This window comes from Tenebrio molitor, chromosome 2 (assembly GCF_963966145.1).
Source record: "Tenebrio molitor chromosome 2, icTenMoli1.1, whole genome shotgun sequence".
In the NCBI taxonomy this organism is placed as follows: domain Eukaryota; kingdom Metazoa; phylum Arthropoda; class Insecta; order Coleoptera; family Tenebrionidae; genus Tenebrio; species Tenebrio molitor.
In genome coordinates, this window is record NC_091047.1 from 7,513,041 (window position 1) to 7,535,910 (window position 22,870).

A 22,870-nucleotide genomic window follows, 5' to 3' on the forward strand; every position below is an offset into this window, starting at 1 on the left:
GGACAGCTCTTCTGTGCTTAAGGAGAAAATTTCTTAAAGCTTCCTTATGTTTGGATGATCAGTTTTGAAGAGATCTACCAGACGCAGATAGCAAAACAGTTGGTTTGTGAGAAACAGGAAAGGTCTTTCATCGTTCGCACGGGTAGACTCTTGTGACCCCTTCGGTGCGAAGCCCTGGGCCTGGTTGTTTTGTAATTAGTGAATCGTCGATCGAATGGAGTGCTAATGCAACCGCATGTCACAAAATGCAAGTTCATCTAATATAATGGGCCGCAGCTGACAGGGACGTCGATTAAAGTGGCGCGGAGGGCGCCCATGGCGTCCAGGTGCTACCGTTTTGCAAGTCACTTCCTACACCTAGACCATTCCGTATCGATTGCGCCGATCAACGTCTTCATGGACGTTGTGTACGTTCGCCTTCCAGATAAGATCCGTCCAGTGGAAATTTTCGTTCGACGCCGGAAGATCGGTGGGAGCTCATTAGCCGTGGCAGATTAGAAGTTTCCCTCTTGAAATTCACTTGCAACTGCACTTACACGCCAGTCGAAGGCAAACAAGTAAATAAATAAAGTGCAGCCCCCGATGGGGGCTGGGCGGGTTGATTCGGCCCATCCTATGCGCCGAGAGCGGCCTATGACGTAGAGAGCTATTGATTTTCCACCGTTTGTTGTAGTGGTCTTTTTGCCATATCAAACCGTCGGCGGCGCTCTCTCGCTCCTCTCCGTCGGTCCGCGCCCATCTCTCCGAAACGTCACTTTATGCGAGCCATTATATTACGGCCCGAAATGTTTTTATTATGCCTTTCGCCAAAACCCCACGGCGATCAGCTGATTTTTACTGCCCGTCTCGAATCTGTCCGAACATCGTTCACCTCTGCATAACTGGCGAGCTTTACGGCCGCCCCTCGACGAAATTTCTTCGCAGCACACTTTTAGGGCCCGCTCCCCACGTCATAAACAAACCTTGACCTGCGGGACCGCGCCGTCCCCGACGACTTCGGCTTCCTCGTCCGCACCAGGTCCGGCACATTGACTCACGTCGCTCATCATGAAGACCGGTTGCGACGTGCCAATTATCGCGCGTGTTGTGACACTTCCTCCCGGAGGGATTTCCCGTCGGGGACGGTCGCGTTTTGATTTCTTCGTGCCCGCCGCCCAGGAGAGCCCTTCGAAAAAGGCCGGTTCCAATGAAGGGGTGATAAAGACGCGATTTGTTGCCGGAAATGAGGGCGCGGTCGTTCGAATGTCCATCAAAATTGAGAGGAGGGCCATCTCTGAAATAGATTTGCCATCGGCGTCGGCGCACACCGCCGCCACACCGACCGACTTCACCGTCGCGACGCCGTGATGCCTCATCCATCCGCTTGATGCTTCGCCATCTTGCCTGCAATCTTCTAAATGGCCATCGCGATAAAATTTACCGCCCGGGATCATCCCCGATTCTTCAATTATGACGCCGGTGGCGGCTAATTGAAGGGAACGGTCCGCTCTCGACCGGAACCGCCACCGTTATCGATTCGACACCTCGCATAATTTTTTTTATTGTCATTTTTGACGACCTACTCGTAAATAGCTTGTAATAAAGTGGATATAAATCTGGTGGATATGGGAGATGGAGTAGCGTAGTAAAACGTAAGAGACGACTCGCGGCCAGAGCGGTTGACGATGGCCGTAAAAAGCACAATAACTCCGGTGCAGACCTAGCGACATCTCTATACCGACGTCATATTTATGGCCGCGATTGAATCCCACCAAGCCGTGTCTACAAATTTCTTTCGGAATAAATTGATCCATTTGTGTACGCCTCTCGACAAATTAAAAACGCGTCGCGCCCGGTCGGGAGGTCTTCCTCTAGAGTCGAAAAACTATAAACCGGACCGGTTGCGCCGCCGCCGTCTGCCCTTTTCTCCAGACCACGGACGAAATTTATTAATGAAAATGGACCAACCGATGGCCAGACGCTGGAACTCAACAAACGGACGGCAATTTAATATCGAAGTGGTTACAAAACGAATAAGAAAAAACGTATACCGAGATGGGGATGAAATCCGCATGGCGAACCGTGTTATTCCATTACTTCGCCGATCCAATCTTTTTTGGAGACCTTTACTGCAATTTTGATTATTGCCGCGCAATTTAAGACCCAATTTAATGAAAGCAAGGTGCAATTTGCCCGAAGGTCGCACCGTCGTCACCCATTGCCATTTTCCACGACGATTTTCGAAAGCGTCTCACCAGCTGACTTATTTTCCGGTCCAATCTGTAATTTGCTAGCCGCTCCTCCACGATCGGCTCAAAAATGCTTCCGATCAGCGCAAAAGCTCGCACCTTAAGCTCGACGCGCAGGTTAATAAATATCAGCCTACTTATTGACGCAAATAACTAGTTTGGAATTATTAAATTCACCTTAAATTAATTAGAAAAGTGCCGATACAATCTGTAAAGTAATAGCATTGAATGTGATAATTACGGTGGAAAAAATGTCGTTAAGTGCTAGGTGTAGTAATTGTTGGTGATTTTGCTTTAGAAATTACCAACTGTCACTCATAAACCATACTGATATGTGCGACTGCATTTTCAATCTATAAATCTACCTCGATGAAAAATAGAAGAGTTAAGACGTTAAATTTTAGCAGCAATTTTCCATAATTACCACTTCTTTTGTGGGGTCGGACATCACATAATTTTCATATCCACGTCAGGCTTTACAGGAATAACTTACAAAATAACCATAATCTTCTAATGTAAATTATGTGTGTCAAGGCGTTGTAAAGTTGTCACTTGGTCTCTATTTCGATACCTTATCGCGCTGGAATAAATTGGGAAAAAAATTTCTTAATTTACTTACAATTGTTGGAACACCTTGTTGTTGTTTCTCGAGTCCAAAAATATAAATAATTTATAAATAGAGTATAAATGCTATCTCTATTAATCTACCATCTTTAATCATCAAAGTTCCTGTAGATTCGTCAAAATTAGTTAACATGTGAATTAATTGGAATTTTGAAAGTCATTAGCATAATTTGCAAGTAAGAATGTCAAAAACGATCCACTTGATTTGATAGAATATCGCGAAAGAATGCGGATGCATTTTTTATCAGTCGCCTTTAAAAAGTCGACAGCCGACTGTATTATAATTTTTAAAGCTTCCTCCGGAATATATTTAATTGGAAAAAAGTTTCGTGCCTGCATAGTTTTCGTTTTCGATTTTTAAGGAGTCAAGTATTGTTGTAAAGAAACATGTCGTAGGGGCGGTGGAATTGTAAAAGTGAAGCGAGAGGATTTTTGAGATGTGTAATTGATGGGCGTGCGTGAGTGAATTAGAAATCGTCAGTATTTTTTTCTTGGAAAGAAAATTTGAGAATTTTTGTTCGGCCGGTCTTAAATCATGAAAATGTTTGTCGTTCGCTTGTTGAATAAAAGGCAAAATATAATTTAAAGCGAAGATGTGATGGTTAAAAAAAATTGGCGAATGGTGGAAAGGGATCAAAAATGACAAATGGCAACATTCTCACCACTGTTATATTTTTACGGCACGAAACGAAGAGCGAAAATAATAGAGCGTCGTGACAGCGAAACAAGTGGGCTTGAAAAATCGTATTGGCAGTTGTATTTTTTGGGCGATTTTGAATGAGATTGCGAATTTCTTTGTCATTCATGATATTTGCAAAAGATTTCTCCACGCGATAAAATAATATCCGCGCCATATCCTCTCTCGAGATTATCGAATTCATCGCACATGGTTTATTCAATAAGAAACTTATAAACCAGTGCCATAACGAAGCCCGGGAAAAACCTAGCCCGTTACGTTGGTACTTTTGCTTTATCGCCGATCGCGCCATAAAACCTGACAGAAATGGATTTGTCACAGTTAGGTTGGTGTCTGTTCGCGGGCGACCTCGGCACAGGTTAAGGCGGGCGTCCATCGGGTCGCGTCGTACGCGACGTGCGATCGCGTCTTTCAGGTTGTCGCCGATTTGGCGCGCGTACGAGGCGACCCGGTGAGCGGCCGCCCTTACCCGGCGGCGCGACCTCCGTGGGAGAGGTCATCCGCCGAAAAAATCCGTTGTTTGTGTGAAATTTCACTTTCTCGCAGCCGCGCCGGGTCAGGAACGGTAGTCGGATGTAAAATTTGAAATATGAGCGCGCGTCGACGATATATGTGTCGCCATGGAGGTCGGTCGAGGCCTCCTTGATTTACGTACTAGACGTGGAGTTGTTGCGGTAGGTCGTGTACATCGTCGAAATTCGGTCGCAATTGTTCCGCTCCGACTCTGCCATATAGACACGGTGTGTTGTGCCGCGATGGTCAATTACGAATCGCGTTCAAAAACACGTCCGTAATTAATTAAAGCCGCTCGCGCCAATTAACGATGCGCGCCACGAGAACACTGTCACTGGCGCAAATTGTGATAAATCATTACCGGTAAATCAAACGTTATTACTGTCGCTTTTTAACGGGCCTTCGACCCGACTTTTCACAACTTGGCAACGCTCAAACGCTCTGACACACCGCTCCATTGCCAAATCTCATTTGAATTTCCCATCGAGCCGTCTGACCGGAAAGCTATTCGGGTCAAACGTCAACCGGACGTCAAAAACGTCAGCCGGATCGCGCCGCGACGTACGTCCGACGCGGCACGGCCTGCCGGCGAATTCGCCGCGCGTTTTTGTCCACCCAGCGGGTATCGATCGGAAAAGCGTGTACCATCGAATTGGGTTTTCGGACGGAGCTGCCACCTCGGGTTGGCTGGCGGCGGGAGCGGGTCAGCAAAAGGGTGGATTCGCCGTGGAGATTTTGATTTACGAATAGAATCGACATCGGATGCATGTCTGAAGGGGCGAACGAGAACCAATGGGAGAAGAGAGCGATGCTGCGGCGAACTCGGCCAACTCGCTGACGCCCCCGCGAAACTTGCAATTCTCAAATACGGCGACGCGAGAATGCTGCCGCCAATGGTGAAAATGACGATGGGCCTGCGAAGAAAATTCTACACCATTTACTTTTTACCAAAAAATTACATCGACAGCAAGATTTTTGCTCACTTTTTAACGTAAAATTGAAGATCTTTGGCACACGACGTACGCCATGGAATGATAAACCCACGTCGTAGCGGAAACACTTCTTCTATTTGAATTGCTCCGGATCGTAAATTAGCTTGTTTCTATTAAAAATTACAAAAACCATCGGCTCGAAACACAGTATTAAGAATGCAAATACCATTAACATTTCTTGGACAACAAAACGTAAACACAGGATTCATGATTTTGATGATTATCACTTCGCATTCCAGTAGTTAAACATTGAAATGCGCTGTTGAATGGCTTTCTGAATTGCGAAACGTTACAAGACAACCACACAGACATAATTGATAAATCTACTCTTGCAGCAATTTTTAAAGCTTATATTTAATGACCTCTTTCAACACGGTATCTTATCTGTATCTTTGGTTACGTGCTCACGAAAATATTTCGCCAGTGATAGCAAGCAATAAATAGAAAATCCCTGGATATTATAATTTAGAATGCGGAATCGATACTCTCACGGTCTGATCCTGCAAAAGTTCAAAACTAAAGTGAGGCAAAAATTTAATTAAAACCCCAAAAGTTTCATATTTTCTAAAATTAAAACAAATTAAGCAAAAAATAAATTAAGTTCATGGTCCCATCAACAGTGAATCAAAGTAAAATAAGAAAACTAAATTAAATTAAACTTAGCTCCATTAAAAATTTCAAACTTTGCTTCTCCGAATTGCTTAAAACAGAAATCTCAACGTATTTTCAGCTGTTCTGAATTTGGATTTTTTTTAAGTGACTCCATTAATGTAGTCTTTGGACGAAACTGAATAGTGAACACGGCTTTTTTCATAATAACGGATGTTCAAAAACTGTCACGTTCGGAGCTGGTTGTGGTTTGGAACGTGCCTGTCGTTACTTAACCTACATAACCTAAAATTAAAATGATAGGAACAAAGCGGCAGCTGCATCTTAAACAAACGTACATTGGAAAATGCACAGATCACCCCGATTAGTTTCTGAACGCAGGTTACCTCGAAATAAAATATGTTCTTGTTTATTTATGTATGTATTTTGTCAACGGTTTGACAAGTTTTTTGCGATTAATTATCATATTTACTCTACACCTTTCAAATTCACCTGTATTTATTAATCTCGCTCCAAATTATTGCTTATATTTTGATTTGTAATTGATTTTAAACAATATGCAAATTGGATATAAAATTGGAAAACTTTTTACGTTCGCTTTTCCGACGGTAATTTATGTTTTTACTCGATACAGTTAAATTATTTTTAAGAAAAGTAAATTTGTTCGAAAAAATATATGGAACAAGAAAGAACGATTATAAACTTGATCCGCAAAATTAGAAAAGATGTTTTATGCAAAAAAAAAGACCGCACGACGGAAGTGAAAACTTCTATGACGTTCGTAATTGATTTTAAGTAAAATATATTAGGTATATAAATTATGATGATAGTACTTGGAGGAATCAGGAACAATAAGATTGTGATAGATAAAATACGAAATTAATAATTAAATTCTATTTAAATATCTTTTGAGAACTGTCGCCAAAAGCTCAGGACTTGAGGAAGTTTTTTTATTTGTTTTGAAATTTAGTTTAGTTGTGTAATGTGTAAAATTTTCCAAATATATATTGTTATTCAATAAAATTCCTTAACCTATTTAAATATCTTTAAAAAACTCCATATTTTGTTGCATTGTCTTTTGGGTCATTTAACATATGTATTTAAATCCAATGGTGTTTTTAAAAAATCAATTAGGGCTTTGATATTTTTGTCTGCGAAATCGATATTAAAATCTTCTCTCAAAATCTGACTATTTCTTGCTCGCTCAGCTAAACTCGGCTCCCCTAAACTCACGAATGAGCCTTTCACCTCAGAGCGTGTGACGTGACGCGTGATGGTGAAACTAATTCACTGCCCGTGAATAAATCGTGGTGCGCCTAAAGAAGTTTTCAAAAACTTAATAAATATTTCATTTTCACTGTTAGTAATGTCTCAGGATCTTGAACGTATTGGTGCTTAAATTATCAGTTGAAATTGTGGTAAAATAAATGCCATATGGTTACTAAAAAGAGGAACAGAACAACGCAAGCCGTGCGCGATAATTCAAATACATACTCTGTAAGTACCCGACATATTTGTTTTCTGTTGGTTAGATCACATGTTAATTTTTGTTGGTAAATTGGACAAACAGCGTAAACCTTCGTGATACAGAAACCTGCTACTATTTGTTGAAAAAAGTGAGAATAATTAATTTGTCAAGTGTCCGTTTTGGGGAAACAAATCCGTACGCATATAATACCCGATGGGTAGATTTGTGCATCATATTTGACACAGAAATTATTAATTCGGACACAGTTTAGGATTAGAAGATAACGAATGTTAACTGTTGGCTTTGCGGTGGCCTAATCCCGGCAAACAGTACGTGCCAAAAAAAGAAAAAAATTAATTTCGGCAGGCCGAGATTAGCAACAAACTGTAGAGATTTTGGGTAAACGTGTAATGATTCTTTCGTGGACTGCTATAGGTAGCTGGACGGTTTGAAATTCAAATACTTCTAATCTGTGTTTTGTTATGTGAGCAATAAACGTCGGACCTGTGGTTCGAGGAAATAGTTTGTCCTTATCTTTACGTCCTCGGAGTTTACAGCTTTCCGAACACGACGTTTTGTATCCGAAGATGGGACTATTAATTGTCGAAAATAATCGAAAGAATCGGTAATTATCTGTAAAAGCAGAACGACCGGTCGGTTTTAATAAGTGGCGATGCCGGCGCGCCACCTATCAGCGCGCCGTTTAATTACTGCGAAGAGTGTTCAAGTATCGTAAACCGCACGCAATTTAGATAAATAATTATTACAATTATTAAGCGTACGTCATCGAAAACAAGATATATAATAACGAGTAGTACTCGATTTAATAAGGCGACGTAAAAAGAAGGCGACAGCGCTCGGCGAATTCTTTACAACGTCAATAATTAAAGACCAGGATGAGTCGGTGCAATTTACATTTCTATTTAGCTTTTAATAGATTCAATTTAAATTAATTACGAATAAAGAAGGTTGTACCGGGAAAACAACTATTAAGATATCTCCGATAGTTCGGTGCGTAAGCGGTGCCCATCCGTTCGGTTTTTGCTCATCATTTGCAAGTTTTTCCGTTGCCATTTACATTTCTCGATTTTTAGCGGGACTTTAAGTAATGACATCAATTACGCATCGAAATTGCCTCAAATTATTTATATATGTCGCCGCGGTTCTGCAATTAGTCGCGGCCACCTTTCATCGGTCTTGTAGCAGAATTAAGATAATAACGCCAACGATTTCTCAACTATTCGCCTATCCTATCGGATGGTGGATGGTGACGCCACAGTCGCCAATTAACCATCACACCGATTACACGTCCACTGTCCACGCCGCAAAACATCGACATCTCACCTGGAGGCGAACCTCTCCACGATCCGACCAGATATCGTTTTTTAATAATTAATTCTCCAAGCGATTTGCAGCGTTAATTTGTCCCCTGTTGCGTTAATCGGTGATATTTCGTAACTGTCAAGTCTTTTAAATAAATCGAAGGATCTCTTGGAGGAAAATATTTGCGAAAGCTCGTCCGAGATTTTTTGCCACACTACGAGCTAGTTTACGAGAGGGGTCAAAATTGTGAGCTTCAAACTATCGTCGAGATTGTGTCACTGCAGAGACGTGCAGCGCCAGCGGCTGAACGGTGAATTAGCAAACTGTACAGCAGTTCAGTGTTTAGTGGGAGTCGAGCATAATTCACAGAAAAATTGGAAAAAAATCAATTCGACGTTGATTGAACGGCCAATAAATTCTGTCGCGTTCGAAAATAAAAATCGTTACGTCGATTCATAGTCGAACAGATAGTTTAAATTCTTTCAAAGTACTTCCGCATAAATGCATATATGAATATTTGCTACTTGTAAGAACAAATATTTATGAAATATGTAATTATGTGGAATATCGTGCGTGAAAGTATTAATGTTCAAAAGTTTAATAGAAACAAATTTTGTTGAAAAAATTAAGTTTCACAATTATTTATATGCTCTAGAGATTATTTTGTCAGTTTTAGCTCCCAATTGTTTAGAAAAGAAATTGTTAAATCTTAAATTTTCAAAGAAAAAAAAAACGAGGAATAAATATTTAAAAGAAAACCCATTTTTGAGAAAATTGACGATTTTTAATTTCCAGCAAATGTTTATTGTCGCACTGATACTCAAAATAGAAAAATCAATTGCTAAATCTTAAATTTTTAAAGAAAAAAAAACGAAGAAATACATATTTAAATGAAAACTCAATTTTGAGAAAATTGAAGATTAAAAAAAACTGTTGTGAATTTTCAAAAATAGTGGTAAGTAGATACAATTCAAGAAATTATACCTGTTTCAAGAAAATTGTGTATTTTTGCTTCCATGTTCCATAAGGAAATGGAAAAGTAATGATGTCAAAAAAATAAAGAAAAGAATCGGGTGTTCATTTCTCCTCAAAGTTGGTGTTGAAGAGTCGATTGTGAACGCACCATTCGTCAGTATGCAGGGTAAAAACACAAACAACGCAAAAAGTGAGGTTAGATTTAATTAAACAGCTGATCTGCTCCGGGGTGCATTCACAATAGACTCTTCAAGGCCAACTTTGAGGAGAAATTTAAATGAACACCCGATAGTTTTCCGCAAGGAGCCGTGCGTGTGTCTGTCTGTCTGTTTGTTTGTACGTCTGTGGAATTTTTTTGTGCACCATAACGTTTGCAAAAATACACCAGTTGGAATGTTTCTTTTTACAAGATGGTAGTCTCACTACGGGCTTTAATTCTATTGCTTTCAGTGTCAAATTAGAAGGTTTACGACTTTATACATTTTTTTTAAATTCAAGTCAACTTCTGTAGAAATGCACCAATGTGAATGATTCTCCTTGCACAATGTTCATCACAGCGAGGATTTAGGTCTTACTGATTTTGGTGATAATCCACCGTTTCCGAAATTGCACAATTTGTCTCATATTTTATATAAATAATATTTTCTGGGGTTTCTGGGAAATGCTACTGAATTGAAAATTATCGCAGAACATGGAAGTCATGTACCGCTCTTTATAGAAATGTTTTTATTTAGAATAGTTTACAATTCAAATAAAAAACAAAACAAAAGGTTTTGACGTCAATACACATTATTAATGTTATTATTTATCAATCCAAAACGCTATTTTTGGGAAATTGCAGCCTTATAATTCCGAATGAGTCTGCAGAATGTGTGTTTCTATTTGCAAAAACAGAAACATAGAATAATAATAAACTGATTTAAATAAAATACAGAGAAAGCCAAATCTAAAAGTACTCGTATTTTAATTTCAATGAATGTTTAGAATATCACTTGACTCCCCAGACGTAACAGACGGTTTCGACAATTTTGTCGGTTTTTAAAGCCCTCGACACCGATGGTACCGAAAAACAAATCCCTCCTTCTTCAACCTCAATTTAAATAATTTCAATTAACAACGAGACATTTATGACGGATTTGACTGTCGTCGTCGAGACACCCCCTCTGAAGAGTCGTTAAATCTGAACTCACCCGACAAATGTAATTTTCGTAAGTAACGAGCGCCACACATTCCCCGTCGGGTTGCGTCAATCGTGCACCTCCTGCAATTGCGAAAAGTGCCGCGAGAGGGTCATTCCGTAGGAGTCGCCTTCGAAATCCCCAAAAAAACTCCCCCGCCTCGGCCAATTTCCTGGAGACGTGGCCCCCATCAAAACCTCAGATTCCGGTCGGAGACGAGCTGGTAAATGCAATCCGGACTTGTAATAACGCATTTAGCGACCACCCGTTGAGCGGAGAGCAAGGCCTAGACAGTAATCCCCCGGAACGATGGGTAATGAAAGTGGGCCATCATCTATGTGCTCGTGTGCTCCATGCTCGTGGCGCAGGATATTTGGAGGGTCCTCTCTTTATTGCCTCGGCTGTGTGCCGGGGGCGCTATTGACTGAACCTGAAACACCGTCATCTGTTTACCATCGATTACCGTTCGCCTACACGAAACGGCCTGTCACTGCCGTTTGTTCCTTCTCTCGACGCCGGCTTCCGGAGGACGACGCGCGTACGAGGACTCCGGGACTGTTCTTGGCGTGTTTTGCACTTAATTTGCACAGATAGCGCCCCCGCCCCCCACCGTTCACGTTACGGGAGTTGTGTGCACGGTACGACAATGCCCCGATCGAACTGCCGTTTTTCGATTCGTGAAGGTTCACGAACGACTGCAGGATTTTGATTGTGCTGTTGCTGCAAGGAAGATGGCCACCTGTGCAAACAACACGCCAACTCTATCGTCGATTCACGCTTGGATAGAACCGATTCTTGCGACGACCACGGCACCACCGACGATGCAGATGTCCTTTGAAAAATTCTGCGGGGGCGGCGGAGGGTGCAGGATGTTTCGACGCGACCGGGGTGTCCGCGAGGGAATCAAAGCGAAACAATTTTCGAATAAAATCAATTCGGTCGAGCTAGAAAAACAAAATAAACCGTGCAAGAACTGGGTCGTTATCAGTTGTGACGGGTACATAATTATTTTTTATTTTGTTCCATGCCAGTAGATTGTTTTAAATTTTTACTATTGTTGCGTCGTAAAGGGAGCAAAATGGACAGAAATTGGAGGGTTTTTTGTGAAAAACATTGGCAGTCTAGTATTAAATTAAAGGGGAGCTTGTTATTTTCTTATAATATCAGTTTTTTTTATAATTATGACGTACCACGAACAAGAGTGGTGATCTTTATCTTCAAAGATAATCTTGGGGAGCTTAACTTTTTACGTCTATATCGTTGTAGATAAAACGTCACTTCTACGAAAATTTCCATTGAATTGAACATGTAGACGAAATTGTTATTGCACTTGTAAAACGTTACAAATTGTTTTGCAACAAGAAAAATATCCTGGCATATTTTAGTTTTGAAAATAGTAGATATATTATATCATTAAGAGTAGAAGTGTGTCTTTTTGTGCTAAGCCTAGAAATTGAAGGCCGAGACGAAGTCGAGGCAGTGGCACCGGTTAAATATTGGGTAATTATTTAATTATTAAATATTTCGTTAATATTGATAAATAAATCGTGAGAATGCTTGAAATGACCTTACATTTGACTCGGTCGAGCCGCCTAGGATTTGAAGTGTTTCAAGTCCGGTTACAAAAAAAGCCGTTTCTATAGAGATACACAAAGGCGCGATTTTCGACCGCTTGAAGATAATTTTCTTGAAACTGTGTCAAGTTGTAAAATTATAAAATTTAAATGGATGGGACTTGTTCTATTAGACGGTTTAGTTAACCGTTCTTGTTAAATAAAATTGACAATGGCGAATCGAATGGTAATTAATGCATTGGAATAAATGAAAACTCACACTAAATAAGATAAATCTTAATCAATTGACACTTCTAATTAATACATTGATCTATAGCAATAAAATACAATGTCGCACTACTTCCATCGATTTTGAAATTACTACCTATTGAAATTTTTGATGTTGACACAATGTAAACATCTTTTCAATTAAAATGCAATTTTTAGTTGTCATCCCAACAATATCTTATTTTCACTCAATTTGGTTTTGTAAGAGGTTCAATTTATGTAATAAAGTTCTGTTCACGAGGAACTTTTTCACATTTTGGATGTGGGGAAAGTTGGTGAAATATTCAGTTTTGAAATACACCAATTTGATTGAATTTTATTGCGTTTTTTAGAACATTCAAAAGGAAAGAAATAAACGTAAAACAATCTGGACTAGTTATTCCAACGAAAATGATTGCTTAACGTTTCTATTATAACCGGTGTTCAATACATTTATCCTCAAAGTTGGCGTTGAAGAGTCGATTGTGAACGCACCACGGATTACAGATCATGGATTAGCTTTATAAATCTAACCTTATTTTTTGCGTTATTTATGTTTTTACTTCGCAGACGAGCGAATGGTGCGATCACAATCGACTCTTCAACCCCAAGTTTGAGGATAAATTTAAATGAACACCCGATATCAGCGATCTTTGTATCATTGCAGTAATTATTTTTTATATTACATATTTGCAAAGATAATTTTTAGAAATTTAAAATCATTTTGATTTTTAGTTTGTTTTCAATGTTGCAGAGTCGATTTTTTATTCAAGGAGCGACCTTTCGAGCACAAATCGCTCCGTTTTCCAACTTTCATGTTAAATTTATTTTTCTACAAATTTTTATACCGCATGATAACAAGTAGCAATTTATGTTTTTATTCGCCTCCGTAATGGCATGTTGCAATAGTTCTAAATGTTGAAAACAAATGTTAAAATAAACGTGCAACATGAACTTGCATTTTTTAATAAGTAATTACCGCTGATTGTGCTGCTATTAATACTTACTTATTTTTATAATTTCTTTGTTCGAATCGAACCGACAGACCTAAGCACTCAGTACACCTGTGAATTTTTTATTTGTTTTTACAGCGACTAGGTATACCTAGTGTTTTGTACAGATAGGCATATGGGTGTGTGTTACACTCCGTTTCACATAGTTGCCGAAGAACTAAAAATACCGAAATTTACTGCATAATAGTGAAACGATCTGTAACCGAAATGAAATATTCGACATATGTTGTGTTATTGTGCTGTAATAGATGATCTAATTTTTATTTCCTTACTTTGCACATTTAATTTGCAAAATTATGACGTTATCTCAACTTTGAAATTTCTAATTAACGGAGTAAAGTTCTCTTTGTAATTCTGTGCAAGTTATCGTGGAGTGACACACCAAAAAATTTTTCGTCAAACTTCTCTAATTACTCTGTACAGATCTAAACTTTGTTGAAACACAACTAAGTGTGCACTATATTTTGCAGTTAAAGCACAAACCACGCAAATGTAAAAAGCAACCACTAGAAATCAACTAAAGCAACATCTTCAGGAGAATTCTTACTCTGGTGATTTATTGGTTGTGAATTTTTTGTGTGCTGATTTCTACACCTAAATGCCTAGAGCATGGCAGCTTCTCAACTGCTGCTCAGCTGAGTCTCGGAGAAATTAATTTTTGATGTTTGTAATTGAACCATTATCTCGTTAGTATCGTCGTTATTAAAATTAGAAAATTATCTGTAAATCTTGCGTTCACGTGATTGACCCAACGTGTTAGCACCGAATTGTCATAATGCCATGTTATTAAACCTGTGAATTAGTATTTTGACAAGATCTTGTTGTTAATTAGAAAACACATGCAAGCAGCAATTAAGTAAATAGTCTTCATACACTAGTGATTATAGTGAAACAGGTATGACGTTATAAATTTTAATAAGGACAGAAAAGGACGCAGGAAGACAAGACTTTTTTTTTCAAGCACCTGATTAAAAATTTAGGTGTGTGGGAAGTTAATATGTATTAAGTTTTCCACCGTCGGAATCCATTCTATTTGTAAAAATAAATTTTTGAAAACGTTTTCTTAGCACCCTGCATCATTTTCTTCGCCTAGCAGCTACCCATTTAATCATGTTGATTTGTTGCCACGAAATCAACCATACAATGGCCACTTGGCTGTGAAAACTCATTATAAATTGAAATTAGTGTGAATTGTTATTTCACCATGCTTCATCAATTTTTATTTAACCAGAGCGCAAAATTTATATCGTGCGTGGGTTGCCGCTTTATCCATTCCCACTATTTGCGGATTTACAAAAAAGAACGGTGTCAATAGCTACTCTTCCCCCGATTTACCACGAGTCCCAACAAAAAAAATCTGGCAACGATCGAAAACTACAAAGACATTCGAAATTTTATAACGAAACTAAATTCGATTTGGCAACAAGTCTCCGAAAAATAAACTGCAGACAGATAAATTTCGATTTGTCACAGATGAAAGGATGCTGTTAGCACTTTTTGAAGTTTTGACAGCGTGCAACGTCCGCAGTCGTTAAGATGGAAAATGATGGGCGCTCTTGAAACCAGACCAGGAAAAACATTACACGGTGGTTCGCCCGCAGCTGAAAATCGTTACCCACCGCACGGCCAAATGGAAAACACGTTTTTGGTTCACTCGAGACGGGTTCTGGACCAGTTTATAGTTTCCGTCTGGCAGAATTAGAGTAACAACGACTATTTAGTAAATATACTCAAAGTTGTCAAGAAGATCTCATTTTTTTAAAATTATGTGACATATTTTTGTTGCAAATGAACTAGTTCTCCAACAACAATAAAAATAAAAAATAAATGTAGATGTTTTCGGTTTTGTACGGATTTTGAAAAAGAAAGCGAAAGGAACTGAATGAAACAGAATTGTGAAATTTATTTTGTAAAGAGTTTCATATCAGGTCTGTGGGGTGGTTGTTTTTAATTGGAATAATTTTGAAAAATTTGGCATTTTGAGGAAAGACAATTTTCAAGGTTCGATGGTGCGTTATTTGTGTAAAAAATCTTCATTTGATTTCTATGTGATGATGTTTTCCGTTGCTGTATGCGAATCGAGGGCGATACGTCAAAAAACCCCTCGGAGCGTCCTCGTCGTTCCGCTTCCATTGGTTCCTCTGGTGTTCGTTGCGGATCGATGTTATAAATTGTAGTGCCCGCCGCCCATCCTAACCGTTCTCGTTTTTTGCAGGCAAATGGTGTCCGAGGCGAGAATGGTCGTCGCCTCCAGACGCTCGGGCGGCCAGCGACGCTGCGCGAAGAGGCGTCCTTTACTCCTCCGTCTTCCTCGGCAGTCCCGGTGAGTACCCGCGCCGGCAGCAGCAGCTCTCGCGTCCGATTCCCCCACCTGGCCCCGTCGACGTCGCCTCCGAGGGCTCGAGGGAGCGAAGAGGGGGCCAGCGTTGTCATGGTGACGGCCGCATTCCCGCCTCGCAGCCATGGCAACGCAAGGCGCGTGCGCCGCCACACGGCAGTGGCGCGTTGCGGTGGTATGGCGAAGTTGCAGGGAGGCGCGCGAACGCGGCGAGGAGGACCTCCACGACACACACACAAACGCACGATCAGACGACGCGCGCGCACACACACACAACGATAAACAAGCGGGCGCAAATGTGCATCCATCTCCCGCTTGGAGGTGGCCGTATCTGGCGCAGAATTCTTCCGTAATGAGTGATGGTCGCGGGCATGATGTCAGTGCATTATAATTTCCGTTGCCCGATCTGATATGGACGCACCTTTACCAATGGGATCGGTTTATTTATACCTGCCACTTTCCCAAGAAACGTTCATTTATTTTTGGGACAAGCTGGGCCATATAAGGTTTCACCGGGTATCGTACCCGATCTACGATCATATCACACGACACTCACTCCTTGCCAGCAATTAGCCAACCAAAAACGAATTTATTGGGAAAAAATTAAAAAAGCAAACCCGTTATCCTAACATCTATCTCGACGTTACCAATACATCACACAAAACCTCTCGAACGATTATTTGCTTATTATGTCGGACGTTCAGCTATGCAATATTGAACAAAACTAAATAAACATGTCCATAGATCCTCCAAAGATTTACGGAACATCAAATAGAACTGAAATTGATGACTATATTTCTTACGGACACCTCCATAATACGGACACCATAATACGGACATATTCTCAATACTTATAGTCTCGATAGAGTGATCTTGCGAGGCTCTTCCAATAAATTAAAATTATGAAGAAAATGATTGGGGATCACAAAATCTGTAATAATTTTCTTCCACAAACTATTGTTACAGAACTAAGAGAATATTTATGTTCTGTTTGAAGATCGGGGAAAGCTGCATTTGACGATATCTTCTAATCCAATTTAATTCAAAGAATTTTCCCACACAAACACAGTTGTTGGGCATTTTTGATACCAACAATGATTAACAGATAAGATCGTTTAAGTCGAAAAATATTTATCTGAACTCGTGAGCAGATACTCTATTGAATGCCATTTAGAAGCTTGGAATTAAGCTTTTAATTGAATTTGAGCCGAGATTTGGAAGAGCACATCGTAATTTACATGTTTTGGACGAATTAGTTATTATATACATTTGCTAGAAGTAAAAAACTGAGTAAAATGAGTTGGGAAGAAAGATTACTCAGTGAGTTGATGATGATAAGAACATCAACTATGAGAATAATTGACATTTCAGATTTCGGCGCTCCTCCTCTTAACCACAAAACGAAATAGGATGAACCATAATGACGTCATTCATTAATACGATCTTGAGTTGATCGAACTCTGTGCAACGATACGATTCTTCCAAACTGAGAAATTACCCAAGAATTTTTTGCTACCAGTAATGTGTGTAATATCACATTTTTTAAGCGTTAACAGTAATTACAATAGATGAGGAGAAACTGTACTCACGATTTTCAAAGTTTTTTTTTAATTTAAAAGAGGTTGGGTATAATGTACAAGAGCGAAAGCTTGCTCTCATCATACTTAACAAAACAAGGAAAAAAAGTAATAGTATAAAGCATACAAAATCGATTTCCACAGCGTGAACCAATTGCCAATTGCCATGTAAAAACTTCTTCTCTTGTAACAGCAGTAATTTGTTACGACAATTAATGTGTTGGTGATGTAAATCCAAGAATTTTAACAAACACGCAGAAGTCTCGGTCGATTTGAAGGAAGGAAGTAAAAACGAGAGTGGGACATTTTTTGTGTCGATCGCAGCTTAATCAGTAGTTAAGTGTTTTGTCACAGGATGGCAGTAAACCTGTTCGTAACTGTATACTGTAATTTTTTCGTTGGGAGTATTAGGAAGCGGCTAGTTTTATGGTACGTTGTAAAATACTTTAAAAGGCAATGCAATAATCAGAATGTGAGTGCGTGGAGGCAGCATATGCATAAAGCAAAGAATCGATGTTGGTACGACCGGCGTCGTTGTAACGTGAGAACTCTCCCGCCCATGAAGGATCGTATCAAAGCCGTCTTGCAATTTGCCGGTGTGACCCCTGCGGGTCACCTGGTGGTAAAGCCAAGAGAGTTCGTCCGTTTCGAGCGACGAACAGCGTCCTATCCCTGATTGGACCATCCATCAAGTCGGTGCCGTAATTGGTTCCCATGAAGGCTCGACCGGACCGTCACGTGGAGCCGAGAGGTAATTGTTACCTTGGAAACGACGGTCCATCACTCAACCAGCGCGCCCCCAAAATCTCATTTCGAGAAAACAGCCCTGCTTCGCTAATTACCCCCCGAGAACCGCCACCGCGTCGATCCCACGCACCCACACCGAACAAACAACAAACGATGCCACGTGCGTCGCGACGTCGACGTCGATACGCGAAAACGTCTGTCCGTGACAGGAGCGAGATTAAGAGGCTCGCAACCTACCACAAGTATGCCGGGCCCCGGGCCAATTATGCACGAGTATGCAGCGGTGGTGCCTTTTTAACATTGTGCGATGCAGAAATGGAAAAACGGGAGGGAAAAAATTCACGTGGGGGAGGAGTGCAACGAAAAGTGAAAAACAAGGGAGAGCTCCCAGCGGGAGAGAAGGCGAAATTAATTCAGATTCACCTATAAACAATTATACCGTGCTTTTAAGAAATAATTTATGACGACCAACAAGATATTACGTACCTACTTCTGTTACTGATGGAAGAAAAGTAACGACAAATTCGAATTTGATGGGAAAATGTGTCAAAAAAAAAATATAGTAGACTTTTTTTGTTGTCATTTTTCGATCTATAGCGAAGCCCGTAGACACTCAAAGCTAGCACGGCAAATCTACGGTGAAAGGTTCCCTCAGAGGATACTTCCTAATGCACGAACCTTTGTAAACGTTGTGCAGCATCTTCGCGATTTCGGGCGTTTCCAAATGAATAAGCGCGATCTTGGTCGCCAACGAGACAATCGCTATTTAGTTGCAGAAGAAGAAATTCTTCAGGAAACTCGTATTTGCCAATGATCGTTGCTTATTAGTGCGGAATAAAAAATAAGACACAGGACATTGTTGCACTGTTGATCTGCATCTAAATTTATCTTTGGCTTTTTTCCTATGTGAAGGAATTGTTCTGATATTTTTGGAGTGTACAATATATGAAGAAATTGCTTATTAGATAGTCAAAGGCTTTTATGACACTGAAAGTGATTTTGTTCTCTTTTGCTGGTAATTTTAACGTGTGTGGTAGTTTAAAAAAATAAAATAATAACGGTGTACCCTTAGGAAGTTATTAAAAATCATATAAATTAAATCGATAAGGCAAAGGGGCGTTGTAGGTTCGAGCTGCCCCCGGGTGCGAACAGCCGGAGGCGGCCGTGTCCGTGTGGCACAAATTCGTGATGATTTCAATCGGAAAAAGTGGGAATAAAGCATTTGTTGTGGTTTATGAAATTACCGGTCATGATTTCTTTATAAGAAGAGCTGCGGTTGTGTGTGTGTGGCGGGTGCGTCGTCGAGGGGGCACGCAACTAATAGAGAACCGGTAAAGCCCCTCTGGCCTTCTTATACAGAAATTACGTTTTTTATAAGATATTGTAATTTATGTAAATATGATAATAGCGCACATTATATGTTTATAATGCAAGGCAGGCCGGCGCGATAGCCTTGGGTCCGTGCGGCGAATTTTCCACATTGTCAGTCACGTTCCGGTGAGAGAGAAAAGAATGTAGACGTCAGATGTGCCTGATTGGAATCCCACAAAGCCGACACGAGGTGAACTTGTAATACTTTTATAAGCGCGGTGTGCCGCGCCGACCAATGGTATGACTGACGTGACCCATCATTATACCGCGATGGACGGCCAGGTTCTTTCGATGTGGCCCTCCTCGCCCACCGCCCGGCCGCGAGCCATTTCCCACCATGGCAGCGCAACACCATTGTTCCCGAACGCGACCTGGAATTTCCTCCTCCTCGTTCGGTCACCGGGATTAGACAGACGAAATCCCGTCCGTCATCCCATCCGTCAAACCGACGTCTGTTTGAGGCGCTGTCACTCAAAGCGGGAGTATTTCTGAAAGGGCAACGATCACAACACGAACACATGCGAGGAGACATAACAAGCGCCGGGTTCCGGGCGTCTTGTTTACTCCGTCGGCGCCGAGACGCACTTTTCGACACCTGTCCCTCGCCGTCACGTGTAGCTGTCGAAAACGCGTCGTCGTCATCGTCGTCGACGGCTATTTCCACTCTGATCACAGCTTAATACCCGCCGCTCATAAATTCGGCGAAATCAGTAAAACTCTCCGTGGCACTCACACGAGAGACTTCTTTAATGATGCATTTTATGTTTTTGCACGACGGACATTATTTTAATTCGTTCGGTTGGAACGCTTCCAACGCGTCTCGGGCACATGTTTACTCTTCATTTCGTCGTTTTTTTTTCTCGTGGACGAGGCGACATGTGCGTGATAACGAACCTAAATTCCCGAAGTCCCTCGTAAATCGCCCGCTCGACCTAAACTCGGGCCAAAGGCACTTAAAATCGGATCGAATCACCTCGACATCAACTAATTCACGTACAGGAATTTCCTACAACTGCGGACACCGCTCGACATCAAATTAAACTTAAAATACCACCGGTTTATGGGAATTTTTCTTTACAACCGACCGAACAGGACGGGGACCAGGAATGGCCCTTGAGGCGCGCCGAATCAGGAATCCCGATTCGATCGATCCGCTTTAACGACGTCGCACTCGAAAATGGTGACTTCGACGATGTACAGCCAGACACAAAAGTCCATTTTCATCCTTTTCACAACAAAAAAACAACATTCAAAAGTGATTTACGTCGAATATTATACTACCGAGGTTGTCATTACAAAATGGCATTCGCCCAAAGATTCCAAAACATTTACGGCCACCACTCTTCTACTCTCCCAGTCTGAATCCAGTGGGATAATATAAAGAGAAAAATAAGAAAATATCATATTACTTACTGACACAGACATTAATTTAGGCAACAGTTGATACAAATAAATATGGCAGAAAATTTTATTTTTTCAGTACGGTTTTCAGATATAGTAATGTACAGGGTGTTCAAAGATGGGGGTAAATTTCAACATTGGTTATAAGTTTTACTAATATCAAACAATTCTTTAGATAAGAGCTGTAAAAAAAGGAGTGAGAAACATTTTTTATGGTGGAGCGTGTGAGGTAGGTAGGTATAGTAAAAAGGTTTTAGATGTGGATTGTCAAACTCAAGGTCGCTTAAAACTTGAACTGTACGTTAGTCAGAAATCTGTCATAAATTCCAAATACCTTATAAGCGCGCCTAGTTACTTTTCGTGGTATTGCCAATTTAACCACAAGTCTCCAATCCACATCTATAAAGTTCCGGCAATACATTTCTATGAGAAATGTGTGAAGACGTAAGTTAAACAGTGGAACGCAACTTTATTAGTTTTGAACACTCCACTACCAGATCATAAGACAAAGATCACATAAAAATGGCTCCAGGAATGTGTTCTTGATTTTTTAAGAACTGAAGATTGATCTTTACAAGCTCGGAACTGGTCTGACCTGACCTTCTTCAAGCTCGGAGTTTAATCCTCAGCTTATGTGATCTGTTCTAAAAGACATGAGGTGGTCGAAAGACACTTAAATCTAGGAATCTCTGTTCAAAATTTACAGATAAAATTCATTGAAAGCTTCTTTCCTACCCAATGACTGAGTCTGTTGGTAATGAAACAATTGAAAAATATTGGTTTTTTTTTTGTCTCGTAGTTGGCACTGACCGGGTGTTTTCAGTTTGGCACGACATTAATAGAATTTTAGGTTATGTCGATAATATTTACTATGCTATTACAAAAATTAATCTTTGATGGTAAATTTCAAATTTGCCTGTCAAAGCTGACAACCGGAAATGCGTTTAGATTACAAATTTTCTTGATCACCCAGTATAATTTAGTGATCTGTTAGTAGATATCTTATCAAATTCTCTGTGATACAGTTCCTTTTCACCTGTACGTATTGATATTTGTGTTTTCATCATATACAGGGTTAGTCACGAGAGACTTCCGATGAAAATTTCGTTATATGCAACCGAAACTACAATTTCCAATGGTTTCCAGTAAGACTTAAATCAACGATTGCTGGCGCTTATTGTCTGTCATGTCAGTTTTCACATTTATAGTGTCTTTTGCTCATAGAGAAAGTGTCATGATTAATCTTATTCGCCAAGCTACTTGGATTACTAACTTATTTCGAATTAAACAAAACATCAAGTTCTAGGGGTTTCTTGTATTTTGGGTTGCATATAACGAAATTTTCATGGGAAGTCTGTCGTGAATAAAGATTTCTTCATTGCCCAACAGAAAATCCTATTATAGGATCCGTAAAAAATAAAAATAAAACAGATGCAAATATCGGGTGTTCATTTAAATTTCCGGTCAAAGCTGGCGTTAAGAGTCGATTGTGAACGCACTATGGATTATACGGATCACAAATCAGCTGTTTAAATATTACATTTTTACACGAGTGGTGCGTTCACAATCGACTCTTTAACGCCAACTTTGACCGGAAATTCAAATGAACACCCGATATAATGATTAATGATCGATGAAGAATATGACGTCTGCAGAAGAACGTTTTGTTTCTGTTGGTGATATGTGAAAGAATACATATTTGGGGTGTAGGTTGGGCTTTGTGAGCGAGCACATGTATCGGAGGAGCACTCGTCTCGATGGTGGTGGTCCTGAAAGAGCTCGATAAAAGGACAGATCCTGAATAGACATTTATTAGACGGGCAATAAAATATAGAGTGTGAAGTTCGGTGTGAGCGATGCCACATATGAGTCTGACAAGATGGAAGTGATTTTAACGGCGACGTCCCCGCGTTTAGATTTTTAACGGTCTGGTTGCGTAATGAAAGAAAGCATCTCAGTGGAATTGCATATGGGGTTCGACGAGAGCAGTGATTCG

General features: G+C 40.3%; 1 protein-coding gene across 5 annotated transcripts in view; it reads left to right on the forward strand.

Annotated features, from left to right (window-relative positions):
• hth (homothorax) overlaps positions 1 to 22,870 on the forward strand; it is a 123,244-nt gene that overhangs the window by 70,611 nt on the left and 29,763 nt on the right. For all 5 annotated transcript variants that reach the window (XM_069037345.1, XM_069037350.1, XM_069037347.1 and 2 more), the window contains one exon: positions 15,656 to 15,763. In XM_069037345.1, the coding sequence (XP_068893446.1) occupies positions 15,656 to 15,763 (108 nt within the window). The remainder of the gene's footprint in view (positions 1 to 15,655; positions 15,764 to 22,870) is intronic.